General features: G+C 52.7%; 1 protein-coding gene across 2 annotated transcripts in view; it reads left to right on the forward strand.

The window, feature by feature from the left end:
* Positions 1-303: 303 nt before the first annotated feature.
* ARK2C (arkadia (RNF111) C-terminal like ring finger ubiquitin ligase 2C) overlaps positions 304-20404 on the forward strand; it is a 102378-nt gene continuing 82277 nt past the window's right edge. For both annotated transcript variants that reach the window (XM_059894417.1, XM_059894419.1), the window contains exon 1: positions 304-395. In XM_059894417.1, the coding sequence (XP_059750400.1) occupies positions 335-395 (61 nt within the window). In that variant the 5' untranslated portion in view covers positions 304-334. The remainder of the gene's footprint in view (positions 396-20404) is intronic.

Genomic DNA, 20404 nt, shown 5'->3' on the forward strand with positions numbered 1-20404 from the left:
CGCGCTCCCGCGGTCCCCGCTGTCCCCCGCGGTTCCGGCGAGGCCGCGCCGCGCTGCGCTCCGCTCCCATTGGCTGCGCGCGCCTTTGTGTGGCGGCAGCTGCGGCCCCAGCGCCTTTGAATGTCGAGAGGGGCCGGGAAGGGAGCCTTTCCATGGGCCATCTGTCTCCCCGCCAGCCGCCGCCCCACCGCCGCCCGCGCCCCGCGCTCCGCCTCCCGCCCCGGCGGCTCCCGCAGCCCCGCCGCCGCCCGCGCCCGCGCCCGCGCCCCGGAGCCGCGCCACAAAGGGCCCGCGCGCAGCCGCCGCCGCCGCCGCCGCCGCGCGAGGAGCCAGGATGGTCCTGGTCCACGTCGGCTATTTCGTGCTTCCAGTGTTTGGCTCTGTGCGAAACAGAGGTATCGCTTTTTCCTTTCGGGGTCCGCTTCGGAGCGTGGATCGCCGCGGGCACCGGGGTGGGGGCGGGCGCCGAGGGCGGCGGAGGGCTCAGGGCACACCCGCGAGGACGCGGGGCGAGCGGTGGCTTCTCCCCTCTCCCTTTTGGGGGGACCCCCAGTGTGGAGGTGGCTGCCCTCGTGGGAGCTTTTGCAGTGAAGTTAGGATTTGGCGATTTGAGTCCCTCCCTCCCTCCCTCCCCAGCCCCACTATTTATTCTTTGCGGCGGACCGGTTCCCCCAAATCATAGCCCCTTCCCCCAATACCTAGCCCTGTGTGATCGAAGGACGGAGAGAGATACAGGACTGCGTGTGTGCGCGCGCGTGTGTGTTTGTGTGTGTAAGCGTACTTGGCTTCCTGTGATTTTTTTTTTGAGGTGTGTGTGTGTTTCGTGTCATTTTTGTTTGTGTTTCTCCATCATTTGGTCGTTGATACCGATGGCTGGTTAGCTGGGACCTGGCATCTGCATCTCCCATCTGCCCTATGCCATGCCCCAGCCCCCGCATTCTCGTGGGCACTTGCACGATTTCCCGTCCCATCTTTTCCTCCCCTTTAACCCTTTTTGTGTATCGCCCTTGTGCTACCCCTCCCACCCCATGGTCTTTGTATGACAGTTGCATTTATGGGTTCAAGATGCTCTGTGTGTGTGTGTGTGTGTGTGTGTGTGTATGTGTGTGTGCAAGTGTGTGCGCGCCTCGGAGAGTCAGACGTGCACTGCTGTGCACCACTGGGCCGGGCCAGAGCGGGGTGCCGGCCCTTGGCTGTTGCACTGTGTGTGAGGATGAGGTGGGACGCTGCCCCCAAGCCAGGCCTTTGCCCCGGGCAGGCGTTGACAAAGCAGCAGGCCGGCGCCGGCTTTGTTTTTAACTGTGATATATGGGGTGTGTTTGCACGGTCCCCTGCCCCACATCCCCTTTCCCTTACATTCTGCTACAACAATAGCTTGATTTTCCCCTCTTCTCCTCCCTTCACATTTCTTCCATTTTCTTTTAATCAGAAACTCCCACCTCCCAAAGCAAATCCGAGATGCATTTAGATTCATTATTATTATTTTTTCTTTTTGTACTCTGCCTCTGGACTCACATTTCTCTTCTTGGAAATGTTTCTGCTATCCTCTCCCACTCCACGTCTGCTTAAATCCCTGCTGGCTGAGGCCCTCCCCCACTCCCCCTCCCTCAAGCTCAGAATGATGTCTTCCCTTTGCGGCCAGGGCTGCTCCACCAAGTCAGAGTGGGGGGTGGCGTCGCAAGCCGGCGCTTTAGTGCGCCCCAGGGGCCCGACTGGGCAAGAGAATGAAAGCCCAGCCCTCCTTCTTTCAGCCCAGCTGTCCCCAGCCCCAGCCTCTCCCCAGAACCTAAAAGGCAAGGTTGGCCCCCTTAGGCCTGTTTGAACCACAGTTTTTTCGTGTGATGATAGAATGATGACATTCTGCATTTATCAAATCTTTTTTTTTCTTCATTGTGTAGCTCAGTGAATGGTCAACTCGCTGCTGTGTGCGCTGTGACCCTTCTGCCTCCGCATTTAGCTGTATTGTGACACCCCTCTTAACCATCTCCTGTCTCCATCTGAGGAAGGCATTGCTATTTAAGCGGCAGTATCCCCTATCTCAGGCCAGCCTAGCAGTGGGGGGTGGTGGTGGAGTGGGTGTGTGAAGAATAGGGATGGGGGGGCTGGGTGAGATCTCCCTTGAAATGCCAACCCCTCCCCCAATACACAATTATATCTTATTACTTGGCATTTCCTCTTAAAACGGGTGTGGAACATTACACTAGGCAGAAATTCAAAAATGATTAAGAAGGATGTTGAGCCTGAAAGTATAATTATCCTGATTAAATCATTATCATCCTCATTAATACCACCAATCTCTAAATACCATTGCAGGATGCTGATTCCATGTTTTGAAATTCAAATTGCTCAGCTGCCTTTAAATTTTATTTTTAATACATCCCCCCTCAAAAAAAAAAAAAAACACCCAAGAAAACAAATTCTGCCAGTCAGTCAAAGTTTACTTCCATGGCAAACACGCCCATAGGAAATTCAAGGGCTGAGGGTTAATTGGGCTGTGAGTAAAATTTAGCACAATGTGGTAAGAATTCATGACCTTCCGATAGAGGATACTAATGCTTAACTCAACAAGGTCCTAAACCACAATCTTCTTGTAAAACTATTAGATAGCTTGCCAGCTTAAATCTGTTCCTTTTAGTTTCCATTGTAGTAGTATAGGATGTAGGCCATTTCAGAATAGATGTAGAGAAATAACCATTTTTGTATCTCATCTTGTTTAGCCGAGTACATTGCACTGTAAATCCCTGTTAAGTGGATTCCTTTTGCCTTGGCTTGGAGGCTGTAGCACCCCATTTCCCACTTATCTGGGTGGCCATCAGCTAGCTTCCTGGTAGCACCCAGGCATAAGTGAAGAGATTACAATTAGTCAGAGGCAAAAAATAATAAATACAGATATGAAAAATTTTGATGAAATGACAGTTGCTGCTACCCTGAAAATTTGGTGTAGCAAGGTCCTTGACTTAAGGGGGAGCCATAGCCATGGTGTCTTAATTGTTTAATTGTACAATGTCAAGAGCATCTTTGGACATCCGCCCTGGCCCTCAGAGCTGCCCCTTTAACAGCCGGCTCCCTTCTGCTGCCTCGCTGGCCAGACCTGCTTGAAAACTGAAACAAAACAGCAGCAATAAAGAATAAGGCCCCTACTTCGAGGGCCCTTCCAAAATAAAGTCCCAAGTGGCCTCCCCAGATTGCCATTTGGCAATCTGAAAAGAAAGAGAAGAGAAAAAAGAAAAGAAAAGAAAAAGGATCCCCAGCAAAATGGTTTTCCATTAAACAGGGATAGCGTGTTCTGCTGTGCTGAATTACTTCCTGTTCTTATTTTGTGGGTAATTTTTTCTGTATCAAATATCCTTTCGGTTGTGTATCTTTTTCACCTTTTCTTGTACTAAAACTAAAGCATGATCTGTATTTTTTTACATCCCCCAGTTGACAATGTACAGCGCTCGGTTAGAGATGTTACCCTGCTGAAACGTACTGTGCTCGTGTAGCCCGGGCCATCTGCTCATTGTACGCTGCTTTTGTTCTGTTGCCCTTCCGAAGCATGGTGGGCCCAGCCTTTTTTTTTTTGTATCGTGTGCATGACGACATTGTTACACACAGAATCCACTAATACTAATATACAATCTCTCAATAAAGAACTAGTTTCCTATATTAACCTAGTGTGCTTTTTCTCTTGCTGTTTTCCCATTTATTGTTGTATCCTGCTGTTTAGATTTTCCCCCTTGCTTTTCTATCCCCACCCTCACCCACCCACCCACCCACCCACCACTCCCACCTCCCATTGTAAGATTTGAGTGAATGCCTTCTGGTTTTGTTTTTTTTTTAACTTTTGTTTTGTTTTGTTTTGTTTTGTGGTACAGATATGGTGACTTTAATCTCATCTAGTCCATATCTTTCTACAGTAGATGTCTGGGGCAATGCGGGGGTGGGTCAGTTGTCCTGTCACACCAAAATAGCTCTACTGCATAGAAGGAACTCCTATCTTTGGCTACCTGTGTACCCACCCAATAGCCTCCACATTTCATCTCAGTTTCCAAGTTACATGGGCACTCAGTTTATGATGCTGGTGAAGAGATGGGGCTGTAACACTTAGGTTGAGAAAAGGGATACTGTTCTTAACTAGCAATCTTGTAGCATTTCAGACTCGCCTGAAAAACCCATTTTCAGTTGTGTTTTAACTTTTCTTTTTACTGTTTTATTGATTTACTGTCCTTATAAGTCATGCTGGGGGTGACATGTTACATGCAGTTGAAGCCATGATCTGGAATTTTAAAGTACCCTCTTCTGTGTGCATATTTAAATTGTTGGGACCTGTGATGTAAGTTTTACATTGAGATCCTGCATAAGGAAGATGTTTGAAACAGAAACCAACTCAGACCACTCCCACCTTCATCCCAGGGCCAGCAGCCTGACCTGTTACTGTAGGAATAAGAGGGTCTGTGCCCTCTGTAGGCTGTGAGCCAGTTAAAGCTGATTACAGCCTAGTTTCCTGACAGCTGCCTCATCTGTGGCTGTAGTGCCCGTCCTGAGAAAGAAAGCCAGGTCTCTGCCATTGTCAGAGTGTGTTGGGGAGATCAGGAGGGAAGTCATGACCTTACCCCAAATTGAATTGGAAGAAGAGCCCTTAAAATATGTCTTTTTTCCATAATTATATTTGAGGAGCCAGTGGAGAGGTATTTTTTTCCCCAGAGTGGAACCCAAATTCAAGCATTTGTCAATTACACCTATTCAATTTCAGCTCAGAACAAGCCTTGACAAATGAGGCGTTTTAGTCACCACGGAAATTAGTTGATTAAAGAAATTCACGGTTCCTTCAAAGGGTCATCGTTCTGGAGCCGCTCTTCCTTGGGCCAACGTGCTTCCTCCTCGCTCCTGTGGGCTGTCTCCTGGCCCGCCTCTGCCCCCTGCCAGCGTTCCTTTCCCAGGCAGGCGCACCCCTGCCTGACCACAGCGCTTCCTTGCCTTCTTTGTGGCTTGGTGCGGCTCTCCTCTCCCCCCATGGCTGCCCTTTCTGCTCTGGCCCTTTGTTCTCATGCTCTCTCCAGCCCAGAAGGGAAAGCTGAGCTGATTTACTGTGACACATGGACACACATGCAAGTTCCCAGCAGAGGCTCATGCTGTAGTTTTTGTAAGAAGGGATATGCAAGTCTTCAAGGATTTTGTTTCTCCCCCTCCTTCTTCTCCTCTCCTTCTCATTTTATTTTGGTTTTAATGAAATGTTTAATTTTGTTCCTAGTTTGAGAAAGCAAAATAAACCATCTTCCAACCAACCTCAACAATAAGGAAAACTACCCCAAATCAGGTGATTGCTGTCATTTTTGTCCTAGAGAGCAGTAGTTCTTTAGATTGCTATTAAGCAACTCTAAGATTTTATTTCTTTAAGTGAATGTTATGTATGTTGGAATTATTTGGTCAATACGTTTTGAGGATGGTTTAGTAACCTAGTAATAACAAAGAAAGTTAGTGAGTTAGTGGGAAGTCATGTTTTAGCAATTTATCAAATGCATACTATGTTTTCATCCAGATTGTCAGAATAAACATATTTATCTGAAGGAGCCTTTTCCTCTGACTGGATGATCCAGTCATTACAAAGCCATTGTACTTTATATCTACTCTCTCAGCCAACAGATGTGTACCTGTTGTAATAAAGTTTAACTCTAAAAGATTTTGGAAAAGTCTTCTGCTCCATAGATCCTACACCGAACTTTGTAATAAGATGGAACATAGTTCTTGTTTATGGCTTTTCCTTTTGAATAAGAGAACTTCTTTCCTGAAACTAGCACCAGATAAGGTCCACCTAATTGAGGAGCTTACTTGAATAATAGTTTCTCATAAATCAGCAAATACTATTAATCACTCAAGGTTAGGGGAAAAGACCACCAAGAGTCTCCATGCCCTAATATGCTGATAACAGAGACTGGGCCACCTCTCACCTCTCTTCCTTTCGTAATTTGCTCACTTCCTGCCCTACCCACTATGTCCTTCCCATCTTTAAATAAGCAGCCTGGGGTGTCCATTGGAAACCTTAATGCTTTTCTGGGCTAGGGAAGCAACAGCTCTGTGCTGGATCCAAGTGCAATGTGAAACCCCTTTCCTGGCCAGGAGACACAGGCCCTTGACTCCGACTCAGGGAGTGACTTTGGGTGTCTCAGTCCTAGCTGACCACGGTTGCTCAAATGTGCAAGACACTTGTGCCTTGGTTTCTCTTTGAATCTAAATAGCTCTTTAAAAATTCCTGGCTTAACATAATATGAATGTGAATTAGTTTTTGTTAGTATGGTATGGTTTGGCCACAGATGAACCAATATATTTCTAAGAGAATCAGAGGGGAAAGCTTACCTTAGAGAGGCTCAGATTTTCTGGATGATTTAAAAACTAAAAGCGAACATTCAGAACCCCACAGCTGAACCACTTGCAATGCCTGTATTTTCATGTATTCAGTCATTCATTCATTCACTGACTCACTTCTTTGTTCATTTAGTTAATGAGTGTTCATTGAATTCCTACTTGGGGCCAAGTGAAGCAGTGTAGGACCTGGGTGCCTGCCCTCCTGAGGCTTATGCTGAGGCTGGAAGATGAATGCTTAGGAAACCAGACGCTGAGATGTTCTGTGCCACAGCACCCAAACGGATGGCAAGAACGTCCTGACTTGAGGTGGGAGGAGCTTGGAGCAGTCCAGTGGTCGAGTCCTACGCCAGTCTTGACTGGGAAGGGTGAACTTAGGCCGCTGCTCTGAGCATCATCTAAACAATGCCTATCATTATACCTACCTGATAGGGTGTGTGGTGTGCAGACTTTTCAAAGGCACCTGGCACAGAGCGGGTGCCTAGGGCATGCTAGGTGGCTGCCCCCGTCCCCCCACACCTGTAGGAATTTACTGGCCAAGGGATCAAATAAAGTCAGGGATGACTTGCTGAGGAAGTGGGGTTGAGATGTGCCTCAAAGGTTGGTATGTATACAGGAGGAAGAGGAGCGAGAGCTCCAGGTGGGGACCGGAATGGAGTGAGACTTTGGCCAAGGCCAAGTGGCTCTGCTGATTTGCCAAGAACAGAAAGTGCTTATGAGGAGGGGTGTGTGTGTGTGTGTGTGTGTGTGTCTGTGTGTGTGTGTCTCGGGGTATGTGTGCAGACCTGTTGCCTTGCACATCTTCGGGAGGCACTGGGACCATTGTCCTGTCTTTGAATGGTTCTCCTGAGAGCACAACTCCAGGGGATAAGCAACATGAGGTTGGGAGAATAAGGGAGAAAAGGCTGGAAGATGTTTTGAAGTCAGTTTCTGAAGACCTTTGGAAGCTCCGGCAGAGTTTGGACTTGCTCCTTTAGCCACTGGGGGCTGTCTGGGGAGAGTGGTGCTTCAGCAACTTCTTATTCTGGCAACTGATGACAGGGCGTGAGCCCAGGGGGCTGAGCCGGGGAGGAGGCCGTGGTGGGCATCCAGGGCTGTTGGAAGCCCAAACCAGGGCTCCGGGGGAGGAGGGCTTGCAAGAGGGGCCTTCCCATTGGAGGAAGTGAGCAGAACTGAGTCAATGGGGAGGGGCTCAGGGGCGGGAGTTCTGGGGGTGCCTGGGAAAATGTAAGACCATGAAGACAAACAGGGAAGATGGGAGGAACAGTCAATTTGGGGGATAGGTTAGTTCAGCGTGCAGATAAATAGAATTTGAGGTGCAGAAAGTGGCAGAGGGAAGGGGACCATGGCACTGTCCTGGGATTTGAGACTTTTAGTACCCGGATGGAGTAGAAAATTAATTTTGATGATAAAAATGTATCATATTTACATGACACACCCTCAAAAAACTCTCCCTCCGTGCCTTATTTGGCTATACAGATACATCTTTAGTTATGCAGGTCACACTTTCAGCAACCTCTCTGCCGACACTGACCCCCTCAGGGAGCTGTGCCCCCATATCTCAGTTTGAACAACTTTTATCAAACTTCACCCTTCTTGAGCAGAGAGAACCCCAAGGCCGGCAGGTGGCAGGATCACTGCCTCCACAGTTTTGCAGAAAAGGTCGGCCCTCCCCACGTGAGGAGGATAGCAGAGTCGGGGAGAAGGATGGGGCAGGGGTTTGGCAGCTGGGGACAAGGGCAGGGCGTGAGAGGGGGGGCCCGGGCTCCGACTTCAGGATTCGTCCTGTCTGCAGAGAGTGGATTTTCCCTAATTCAAAGCTCTTTCTCTTCTGTTATCTTATTTCCTCCTCAACACAGCCCGGGAGGAGGTAATTGGGGGCCAGAGGAGGCAACTGAGGCCAAGGGTGGGGAAAGTCCATCCCTGCCCGCCCCCAGCTAGGAAATGGCTGAGCCAGAAGTGGATGCCAGGTGACTAGCCGGCCGGCTGTGGTTCCCTGCACTGCCTCCATGGCCTGTACACTGTTAGGAAACCTCTGGAAACCAAGACAAGCATTGGGAAGGAATCCCTGCTTTTCCTCCATGTCTGGGGGCATCAATTTGTCCGCGTTGGGAGAGGTCTCTGTCCAGCTCGCAGACGACCATGCTGTGAGGCAGGTCAAGTCCCCAACCTCGAGCTCTCCTCCTGGAAGGGGAGGCTGAGAGCCAGGGAAGGTGCATAGCGGACCAGAGAGACCCCTGGGTAGGAATGAGCAGGGCCTGGAACTCCGTGGTGAGTCCTTCAGCCTGCAGACTCTGGCTCGGAGGAGGCCTGGCCGGCTTAACTGGGGGGCACTCTGCTCTGATTGCCACCTAAATAACCAGGTGTCGCCCTTTGAGGACTTTGGCTCCCAAGTCATGAGCACATTTCCCAAGCTTCCTTAGGTCATTGCGATGCCTTCGCAGATTCTGTCTATGTTATATCATCAGGTAGTAGAATCACATTTTGGAAAGTTTAGAAAATAGACCAAAAGGAAAAAAATCTCTTAGGAGTCCACCTCTCTGTGATCACTTTAGTGAAAGGCCTTCCACATTTTTGTTCATACTCATATACGTCTTTTTTGTAGAGCTGTAAACAGTAATGTATGCTTCTGCATTCTCCAGTTTTTCACATTTAACATATCGAAAGCCTTTTCATGTTTTGCTAAGCTGTTTTCACCAGCATCACTTTGAATGGCTTCACCATATTCCACTTGAATGGTGGCTCTGCGTTCGGGCTTGGTGGTTTGTGAGGCACCCAATGGCCCTGGGTCACGGGCCACTCCTGCTGGTCTACCTGTGACCTCCCGCGGGCTGCTGTTTGGCCACTGGAGGGTAGGGGGTTAGTGGAATCTGACAGCTTCCAGGCCTCTCTGCTCACCATCAGCCCCTTCCATCAGTGGGCCCAAAGAGGCGGAAGGAAGGGCAGGAAAGAGGGTGTGGGGAAGGAAGATTTGGATAAATTCTTCTGAGATCTCGGTTCTGGTCTTTGTTCTGCTACAAACGTCCACTGTGATCTTGAGCAAGTCTGCTTCCTTCATGGGGTCTCAGTTCCCCCATCGGTCAAATGGGGACGATGGGTCCATTGTTTCTGCCTTACAGGACTTGTCACGTGAAGTAATACACATGAAAAGAAGGAAGAAGCCAGCCAGAGACAACAGTAACAATAATGGCCCATTATTCAGGAGGTAGTGCTCAGACAGGCTGTGCAGGACGGTGGGCGCAGCCCTGCTTTGAGGCTGCCCTGCCAGTAACCCCCCGTGTGACATGCTGGCGAGTCTGACTGCTCTGGGTCTGTACCTCCTATCTGCCAAAGGAGATAATTGCCCCTAATTGCCCCTTCCTGCTCTAAAAAACTGTGATTTCCTCTTGATGGGAATAACTTACATTTCCATTGTCTTTCGGCCTTTTCACTGGGCAGCAGCCATGAAGTTTGGTGCTCAGTAGACAGGCACCTGCCCTCCCACCGGCCGCCCTCGGAGGGACAGGGGGGCAGCAGGGACTCCCGGCCCTGAGCTCTCCCCCTGGGAGTCCTGAGCCTGGGCTCCATCCTGCTTCCTGGGCTGCTGCTCTCGTTCGGCTCGTGAGCAGGAACTTCCCTGGGGTGTCGTTGCTTCCTCCCGCCATCCTTTCCTTTAAACCTCCCCCTGAGGTGTGCCACTTCGGGGCAGCAGGGGGGTCAGCCCTCCGGGAAGTCGCCCACGTGGAAGGGCTCAGCTGCGCCTCCCAGGAGGTGGGGACGCAGTGGAGTGGAGGAGAGGAAGTGGCGGCTGCTGACTCAGCACCAGCCTGCGGGAGGAGAGGGGGTGGAGGAGCTCTCCGAGGCTGGGAGGAAGTGAGGACTCAGCCAGCACCTGTCTCAAGGAAGGGCAGGAAGCTTTGGAGCAGCTGCTGTTCCTTCTCTGGGGCTGCGAGTGGGAGAGAAGGGGGTGGAGGCCCGCCCAGGGCTCCCCGTCCCCCCACAGCCTGTTTGCTTGGCTCCAGCGCTCCTCCCCGCATCTGCCAGGGCCGCCAGGCCACCCCCTCCCCATTGCTCAGGGGCCCCTCCATGCTGCCTGCCCCCAGGACCATCGTGCTGCCTCCTACAACAACGACTCTGAGGGTGCTAATGGGTGATTGTGGCCACCCGGCCGGGGCAGGGGGCACCGGGCTTCCCTCCGCCGAGGGGTGGCCCTTCCCGCGGGGCCCTCAGTCTCCCTGGCACTCCCTGGAAGGGGAGCTGGCCTGGGCGGGCCTACTCCTCCTCCAGCACGGCCCTGCCGCCCAGAGCTGAGAGGTCCAATTCTGGGGATGGGGAGGCGGTGATGGAAAGACCTGGGTCCACGGGCCGGTTCCCTCCCTCGAGGCTCCCTGAACTGCTGGTCACCCCTGGCCCAGCGGCGTGTGCGCCTCACTTGGTACTGAGGGAGGGAGCCAGAAGAGGTAGCTGGACAGGACTTTGGCCCTGGTTCAGTTGGTGGTGGCCAGAGCCCCTCTTGGACACCAGGGTGGGTAGGCCCAACCTTGGCTTCACCTTTGGTGGACTCAAGTCCCTCGGGGCATAGGAGGGAGTCAGGCATGAAGAGGAGTTCAGTCAGCTGGTCCACAGGGAAGCTGGGCCTGGGAGGCGGCTCCTGCCTGACTGCTTTTGGCTGAGGAGAAACTGAGGCTCCCAGGCAGCGGTGCCAGGAAGCAGGGCGGCCACAGAGCCACAGCCGGAGCTGGAGGGGGAGGGGAAGGTAGGTAGTAGGAGGCCCCGAGAGGGAGCTTGGGCCCTCTGGCACCTGCGGAATCCAGCCTTCTCCCCACCGGGAGGAATGGGGCTGCAGGAGGCGGGAGGGGAAGAGAGGTCATGTGGCCCTAAAAGGAGCAACAGCCATGAGCCCCCACCTGAGCAGGTGAGCTGGGAGTATGATGGCGTAGGCGGAGGAGGAGCCCAGACATGAACCTGGGACGGTGTTTGCCCAGCCCATCCCCATCCCATCCTGAAGGGTCCCCCCCAGCCCAAGGTTCCCGCAGGAGAGAGGCGGAGGAAAGAAGGAGTGAGAAGGATAGAGGGCAGGAGGAGGAAGTTAGAGACGCACTGTCTCGTCACTGAGCCTCACTTCTCAGCAGGAAGCACCCATCTCTTGGGTACTTACTAAGTCTGTGCCGGTGCCTGCAGAGTCCTGCCTTGTGTTCGCATGGGTGGGTGGGCCTGGCTTGCCCACCAGACTAGACGGGAGACTGGACAGGTGTGCAACGGACAAAGGGCAGAACCCTTGACTTGGGTCAAAAAAAGGGCCTTGCCACACCACAGAATAAACACAGGGTGGTTTTCAGTTTTCTTACTAAATTTGGATAAAAGGAGATCTTTATATTAAACTAAGCAAGGAACTCTTATGCCACCAGTTACAAATTTTGCATGGACTTTTGAGTGAAAACATAGGACTTTAATGACATATTGCATTCACGCACTCCAGGCCAGTCCATACCCCTACGGCTGGGGGGCTGGGGTCGTTTCACACCCCTCTGACATTTGGGCCCTCCTGGGGAAGAGTGTGAGGGGCGCTCCTGGGTAATCCAAGGCCTCCTCTTTGCAGAAGTGGGAACCCAAGCCTGTCCAGAGGCTGGAGTAGCTAAGCCAGCTCCCAAGGGGCCTGGTCAGGACTGGGACCTGGGCCGCTTGACCCCGAGGGCCAGCGCTCTTCTCGGGTCTTGACTCTAGGCCAGCTGGAGGCAGCCCAAGCTCCAGTAACTCCAGCAGGATGGCCAAGGGGCATTTTGTGGGGGACAGGACTGGGCAAGGCTGAAGACAGCATGGGGTTTAACTGGGCAGAGGGAGAAAGGTGGCATTTCAACATGGTGGCCGATTCACATATACTCCTAGTCTGCAGAGCCAAGGCCAGGAGTGGGAGCCACGGTCTGAGAGGAGAGGGCAGCAGACGGAGACAACCCCATGAACTGGCGTGGGAGGAGGGCCTTCCTGTGGGGGACACTCAGCAGAGGGCTGTCCATGATACTGTAAGGACTCTTTTTTTTTTTTTTTTTACAGTGATAAAATATACATAGCATAAAAGTTGCCATTTTAACCATTTTATAGTGTACACTTCAGTGACATTGAGTACATCCATCATGTTGTGCCACCATTACCACTCTGTACTTCCAAAACTTTTTCATTACCCCCAACAGAAACTCAGGGCCCCCTTGACCTTGAGGCCTGTTCCCAGGCAGGGCCAAGCTGTGCTTGCTGGGCCCCCTCCAGGACGGTGGGGGAGATTAAGCGGTAGCAAGGAAAGCACAGGTTTTGGCCTCAGGGAGGGTTCAAGCCTGGGCTTGCCACCTACTTTGGGTGACTTTGGACCTCTCTGAGCCTCAATCTCTTCATCAGAAAAAAATGGAGATAATTGCTATTAATACTAGTGTCATGGGGAAGTGAGGGTGAAAGAGTTATGATGCATTTAAAGTACAAGCACACGGACCTCTGGGAAGTGCTTAGCAAAAGGTGGTCATTCTCAGCTCCTCACTCACCCCATGCCCTCTGAACACACATCCCTGTTTGTTTGGGCCTGGAACAGTCTAAGGGGTCCAAAGGGAGTGCAAAGGGAACAGACAAGAACTGGCATGTTTCAGCTTCACTGGGTAAGCAGTTACTGAGACTCTACTTTGGGCTGTGAGCAACCGAGGCACAGATAGCGTCTGGCCCACAACCTAGCTGGGGAGACCCCCGAGCACCCCTGGAGTGGGGTGGAGAATGCAGATTGGGCTACACTGAGGGCCAGGCCGATGGTCATGCTGGCTGGAAAGTGTGGCCCAGCCTGGAGCAGCTGGCCAGGGTTGGTGCCCGGGATGGGAAGTCACTGAGGCCTGGTAAGTCAGGAGGGCCTCCTGGAGAAGACAGAACTGGAGCTGCTCCCCAAGGAGGGAGTGATCTGCAGCTTGCTGCCTGGGGGAGCTATCAGGTCTGCCCGCCCCCTGCCCCTCTCCCACATAGGCCCAGATCTGATCCAAGAGGTGAATGTTCAGAGTCCTGTGGCTGTTACCTTGTCTGATTTTTCTTTTTCTTTTCTGGAGCATCGGGCCCTCTCATTTCATTGTCATCCCACCCACGCTAGTCCCCTTCTTCCCTGCTCTCCCCCAGCCCCAGCCATTTCCCCTGTAATCCCCTGCCTCCTCCCACCCCTTTGCCTAGCTGGACTGCCTGAGTGCTCCCATGGGTCCACGTGCCACCCCTTGGGAGGGCCACACAGAGTGGGATGCTGCCTGGAGGAGCTGAGGGTTTGTGGCCTCCTCTGAAGTGGGCAACCCTCTCAGGCACTGGTTCTTCTCCCTGCAGAACTGGGTACTATTCTCACCTGCCAGGCTGAGTGAGAGTCAAATGAGACGGTGGATAGAGAGCACCCACCATGACACCTGGCACAGAGCACGGGGCTACGCTTATTGTTATACGCGGCTACCTGCTAGGTAGTTGCCACTTACAGGATCCCCTGACTGCTCCTAGGAGGCACTTTGAATTTGGTAAGGGGAACAAAGCATAGGGGAAAAACTTCGCTGAGTCTCAGTGTTCTCATCTGTAAAATTGGGACAATCCTAGTAACCCCTGCAACAGGGTTATAATGAGGCTCAGATTTGATCTCTGACCACACAGATGTGTACCTTGTGTCGGCATTCGACCAGGTGCCCTGCCAGGCACTGGAGGCACGACGACAATAACAACAACATGAGTATCAGCAAATGCTCACATAGCACTTGCTCTGTGCCAGGCGCTCTCCTAAGCACTTTAACTGCCCTAGGGGTGTCGTCCCGTGGGAAACAGACCCTTGAACAATCAAGAAAGTGTGGTTCAAGGTACATGCTGTGTGCTCTCTCAGGAGGAGCTCAGGCTGAGCTGAGTCTTAAAAGATGCGTGGGGCTGACCAGGGGGAGTTGGGGGGCAGGGTGTTGCAGGCAGAGGGGCTGTAGGGCACAAGGACTGCAAGGCATAGGGTGGGCTGAGGAGCAGAGTACTGCAGAGGGGACGTGGGAGGAGGCTAATGTCCTGTGGGGCATCTGGGCCCTTGTCACTCCAAATTGTCACCATATCAGCGTTGCCTGCTAATCAGCATTGCTGGTGGCTGATTGGCCTTTGTCAAGAATGAAGTGCACACGGTCTACGAGGAGCTCTGGTATGTCCGGTATGAAATAAGGGCTGAGGGTGAGACCTGGGCGATGCCTTTGAAGGTCCAGAAAACAAGCTGGAATCCTGACAGACCCCCAGAATAATAATAATGGGGCATAATAATAATAATAATAATAATAATAATAATAATATTATCATGGTCTACTGCTGAGATGGAGCAGTTCAGAGGAGGGGAAGGGGAGGGGAACGTGGTATCTGGCAGACCTGGAAAATGTGGGGATTGAGCTGACCCTTGAAGCAGGGGTCTGGGGCAGCATTTCCGAACACACTGTCCAACCAAATCCTGGGACCTCTTGAGCTGTTAAAAGCTGTTTATGCAAAAGGGTTATGTGTTGCAACAATTTGAAAAAATGCTACACACTATACCCCTGTCTTATGTCTATTAGCTTATTAAAGGCTCTGATAAGTCCTGTCATAAAGAACCCCCTTTTGGTTCTGCTTCAGTAGCATTTCCCCAAACTATCTGAACACAGAACTCTGTGTGTGTGTCTGTGTGTGTGTGTGTGTGTGTGTGTGACTCCTAGAAATATGTCTTGAACATGGAGCACAGTTTGGCAAATGCTGGCCTGGGAGTCAGGTCATCTAGCTCAAGACTGGCTAAAAGCAACTCCTTATACTGAGGGGAAATGGAGACTGAGAAAAAGGCTGCAAAAGATGGCTCATCAGTAGGTGACTGCTCGTCTCAAAGTACCCACTCCCTCCAGCCCAGTCTTCCTCCCGGGAGTGCCATCCTTACCTACTCGAGAGAACACTCTAAGATCAGAAGGTCAGTGGGGAGCCGGTCACTCACTCCCAGTGCCACCCTTGCAGGCTAGCCGGGGAAGCTCTGCCAGCAGCCAGGGAGCCGAGGTGGCCCCGGAGGGAGCACCTGGCCACTGGAGGGACTTGTACCCCACTCTGCTCAAGACTTCCTCCCACCTTCTTATATTTATGACCTTGCCCAGGTTCCTCGGGTTGGGCTTTCTCCCTACCCACCTGTGAGCCCCTGTTCCCCGGAACCCACAGCTGCGTTTGACACACTGCACACGACCCGTCTAGCACGTGACGTGCACATAATAGTGCACCTGGATGCTCAGGCTGACACATGCCCATCTGTACACAGTCCCTGAGTCATACACATTTACACACTCGCACACAGGCCACACCCCTGCGTGACGTCAGCAGTCCACTCATCGACACTCATAAATATCTGTACACACAGAACATTACACAGTCACATGCACAGGTGACAATAGATGCACACAGCCACTTGCTGCTCACACATGTGAGTATACACAGTGACACCATGATACCCACGCACGTTATCTCTGGAGATACAACTTAAATGTCCACTTCCCCTTCTTTCCACTGACATGTCTCCTGAACCCCATGAGGTGGACACCATCACTGGATTCACACAATTAATATTCCAACAAGCCTTAAGCCAGGATAACGCCACTGGGCTTGCGCATGGCCACGTGCCCCAGCAGAGCCTGTGGCCCCCAGTTGTCACCGTCCTCAGGGCTCCACTGTCTCCATGAGCCCTTGTTGTGGCCTGGGAGGGGCAGTGGCCTGTGTGGGCTACTGAGGGGGGCACCCCTGATTTGCCGTGGTCTCTGCTATAGCTGCCTGGTGATGGATGAGACAAACATCGCCCAGCTCCTTTGGGATGCTATGTGGCCTGGTGGGCTTTGTGGAGGAGGTGGGCCTAGAGCTGGTGTTGAAGGCTGAGGTCCCAGTCAGTAAGAGGTGAGAAAGGGGAGGGCACCCAGGTGGGAGGCTGCGTGAGGGGCGCGGGGAGGACTGAGCACGGCTGGTGGCCCCTCAACCCTGAGAACCCTGGCAGCGGTTATGAGGACAGTTTGGGCAGAGGTGGAAGAAGAAGCAGTGGGGCCAGGAAACGGCCAGCAGCCCTGCTCGGCTGGGGTTTCCACCCGCCACCCTGGGTGCTGGTCCTGACACCTGGGAGACTCCTCAGCCGGTGCTCAGCCTCTGCGCAGGTGGCTGGGGGAATTAAACAGACCGTGCGGTATGAATGGCGCTGCCCTGTTTTATAAAGTGCCCTAACAAGCTGGCGAGCCGGGCACACTCAGTCTTATTTACGGCTGCTATTATTTCTCTGACATTGAGATTAATTTGACGACAGCTGATCATAAGCTCTTCTATCATCAGATGGGCCCACTACCTGGGAGGAGAGGAGGGCTGGATTTAATTTGTGAATAGTGTGCTGGGTTCTCCTGTTCCTGGAGTGTGTGTGGGAGTCTCAGCCATAAATCACGGAAGGCACCAGCAGCGCTGAGCCCAGAGGCCCGGGAGCTGCCCGATCCGGCCACGTGCTGGAGAGGGATGTCCCGGCAGGTGGGCGGGTCTGTAGACCCATGGAGCCTGGCGGGATGCACACCGTCCGTGCTGCGAGAGAGATCTGGGGCGTCACCTGGCCAAGCAGCCTTCAGACTCTAGAGTCTACACCAAGTAAGAATCATCTGGAACTTTGTTAAAACACAGATTTTTCCAGCCCTACAGAGTCACCACCTCTGGGGCGTGGGGCTTTTGACTTTCCCAAGTCTGGAGTTTTCTCAGAGGAGGCCTGCCTCGGTAGGCCTTGGCCTGTGAACAGGCTAAGTGGCCCCTCCAGGTTCCCCCTGCTCCAGGCGTGGCTTCCCTTCCCTGGGTGTCTGACGAGAAAGACACAGGAGAAGGGCTGGCAAAAAATAGGCCCTGAGTGGAGAGCTAAGACGTTGGGTCTTGAGCAGAATGGAAAAGTCGGCAAAGCCTGTCTCCTTCCTGCCATGGAGCCCCCAGCACTGTCACGCCTCAGCTGTGAGCCCCTCCTGCCGGGCAGGAGAGAAGCATCAGCTCATGAACGTCATGCTGGGGCTTACAGACACCATCTCTCTGTCTTCTTATGTTGATCTTTGGGTTACCCTTTATTAAACCCCATTGAGAGATGAGAAAACCCAGGCAAGGTATGAGGTGGTTTTAAATTTCATGGCCTAGAAACTGAGGCTGGGACACCTGGTCCCTTCTATGACCCGAGGCAGTATTCCTACCCCGGGGGCAGGGCTGCACACACCAGACTTTGCATCCCTCGGCAGACAGTGAATCTACGGGGTGTGTGGGGACAGGGTCCATGAGAACTCGAGGCGTTAAAGAGGTGCCCCCGCTCCCGAGCAGTCTTCCTCTCCGACGGGGGCTACATTCCTTGGGGCCCCTGGGCCCAATGCAACAGATCTTTCTGCACTCGTGGCCTGGCAGACTCTGTCACTGCAGGTCGGTGGGGGACATGGTTGTGGGGCAGGAGGGCCTGACTCACACACATGGCCCCTGACTTGCCTTGATGGAAGTCAGTGGCCCATGGGCAGCGACCTTGCCCCTTGCCTTTCCTTGCATTTCCTCAGCCTGTCCCAGGATGCCAGCCTGTGTCCTCTGCCTCCCAGGCCCTGGCCTTTCCTTCCCACCACTGACTCTCCTCTTGGCAGCCTTTGCAGGACTCTGCTAGGCACTTTTGAGAATCCTTCAGGCCAAGCATCCCTGGTTCCTCCAGTGCCTTTGGTTCCATCCAGATGCTGACTTTGATGAACTCCAGCTGGTCAAAGTCCATAAAATGAGAAGCCAGTATGGACTCCATCAGATGCCCTCCCTTCGTTGAAAAATCTATGCTTCCATTAACGCAGCCTAAGTTTGCATCAGATGTTTTGAGTACACGTCACCCTATTATTGAGCTTAATTCATGCAGACCTGAACTCTTGAATCTGATAACACCTGTTTGGAGACACTTATGTTCTCACCTAGTGGAGTCGGTTTATTGGGTAGGGTTTAGTTTGGCTCTGGTGCCAGAGACTCAAAATAAAGGTGGCTTAAAGGGGGTACCAACTATCTCAATCAGCCTGGAGTTAGTGGTCCTGGGCAGGTGCTGATGTCAGGGACACAGGCATCTCTTCTCTTCTTGCTCCACCCTCCCTGGGGTATGGCCCTTTTCTGCGTGTCCAGGACAGTTCACCCTATGTCCACTTTCTAAGCAGCAGGATGGAGGAAGAAGAGAAAGGGCAGGAAGAGAATGATATATTGCCGCCTGGCACCTCCACTTGTATCCCATTGGCCAGAACTTGGTCTCATGACCACACATGGCTGCAAAGGAGGCTGGGAAATGTAGTTTTTATTCTGGAAGGCCATGTGCCCAGCTAAATTTGAGGGTTCTATTACCATAGAAGGAGAAAACAGATGTTGGGAGACAGCTCATCACCTCTGCCTCAGTTGGTTCTTAGTACCCACAGATGAAGCCTTACATTGATCCTATTTAAAGACTGTCCTATGAGAGAAACATGGTCTCACAAGCAAACTCCTTGCCTATGGAAATTAAAAAGAGATTGTCTGTGTCCACTCCTCTCAGTTGAGTGTTGCGGTGGATGGGGCTAACATGCCCGCCATAGCTTCACCTAACAGGCAAGGACCAGACATCAAGACAGGAAGTGAGAAGCCACTGTCCAGGTTGGTGTCAAACCACTGACCTGTGTTGATAGGATGTGCTCATTCATTTATTTACAAATTCTCCTCATTGCCCTGGTGACTAGGTTGCCTTTTCCATCTTGTCCACAAGAATACAGTAGAATGTGTGAGCTAAGAAGGAGGTCATAACTGTGAGTGCCCAGCCAGGGGTGTGGTGTACAGACCCTCAACAGAAGCTGTGTGTCCTCAGGCAAGGTATGTAACCTCTTGGAACTTTGTTTTCTCATCTGAGAAATGGGGATGTAACCATGACCTGCCCCTGGTTGTGGGCGAGATTCAGTGAGAGTCCACAGGTAGCACCCGCGCAACGTCTGGAGCAGGAATGGAAGCTGCCACAGCAGCGGGGTGGCCTGGGGGTCAAGAGCATAGGCTCCAGGTCAGGCTGCTGGGAGCGAGTGAGGCTTAGTACTCTCCGGAGAGGTTGTTTTTGTGAGGATTATGTGGGGAATGGACAGCGTTAGCACCGTGCCTGGCAAGGGGTGGGCACTCCGTGAATGCTAGTTTGTTCCCTGTCCTCTTCTCTGATGCCATGGGCAAAGGGTGTCACCCCATCCCCCCCCAGATGGTGGGTGGAGGCAGGGGGAGGACTCTGAGAATCAGAGCAGAAGTGACAGGCCAAGGAGACACGAGCTGCTGGCAGGCAGAGACCCAGGACTCTGGCCCCTCAGGCCAGGATGGTGCCCACCGCCCCAGGCTCCTACCTCAGGTCCTCCCCGAAGGAGGGTGAGGGAAAGGAGGTTTGAGTTCCAGAAGCAGCAACTGGACACGGATATCCCATGTCGAGGGCCCACAGACCTGGGGGCCTGGCTGGACCCTGTCCACCAAGACCCAGCTCTCAGGGTTTTTACTGGAAGCCTGGAAAGGCAGGGCTGGAAGGGACCCCAGAGAGATCCACCCCTTCCAACCAGCCCCATTTTGCAAAAACAGATACCCAGAGAGAGGAGGGTACGTGGCCAAGGGCACCCAGCCAGGGTGGAGACCCATGCCCCCCCCCCCCCCCACTCACCCCTGGACCAGGAGGGCAGGGGCCACAAAGCTCCATGTCTCCCACTTTCTTTCTCTTTTCTTTCTGCTCCCAGTTGTGAATCAGGTCATTCCTTCCCAGTTCAGTCCTCGTGTCCAGTCTGTGGGAGGCCAGGGAGGGTCAGGCATGTTAGCAGAGGCACCTGCAGGGGCCAGGGACGACCTCTTAAGGGAGCAGCTGCGATGTGGAGGGAGCGTCGCAGGGTCAGGGATGGGGCTTGGGCTCCGATGCCAGTCCCGAGGGTCACTGGTGTGTGCTGAGGGCGAGAGTGGGCAAATGGGACCCGCTGCCAAGGTTAGGGTGGAGATTAACCCACATAAGTTTGTAGACTATGCGGGGCCATTCAGATGCGAGGTTCCGTTCACTCAGGCTGAAAAGATGAGGTTCTCATACACAAAG

This window comes from Balaenoptera ricei, chromosome 14, assembly GCF_028023285.1.
Source record: "Balaenoptera ricei isolate mBalRic1 chromosome 14, mBalRic1.hap2, whole genome shotgun sequence".
NCBI classification, from domain to species: Eukaryota; Metazoa; Chordata; class Mammalia; order Artiodactyla; family Balaenopteridae; genus Balaenoptera; species Balaenoptera ricei.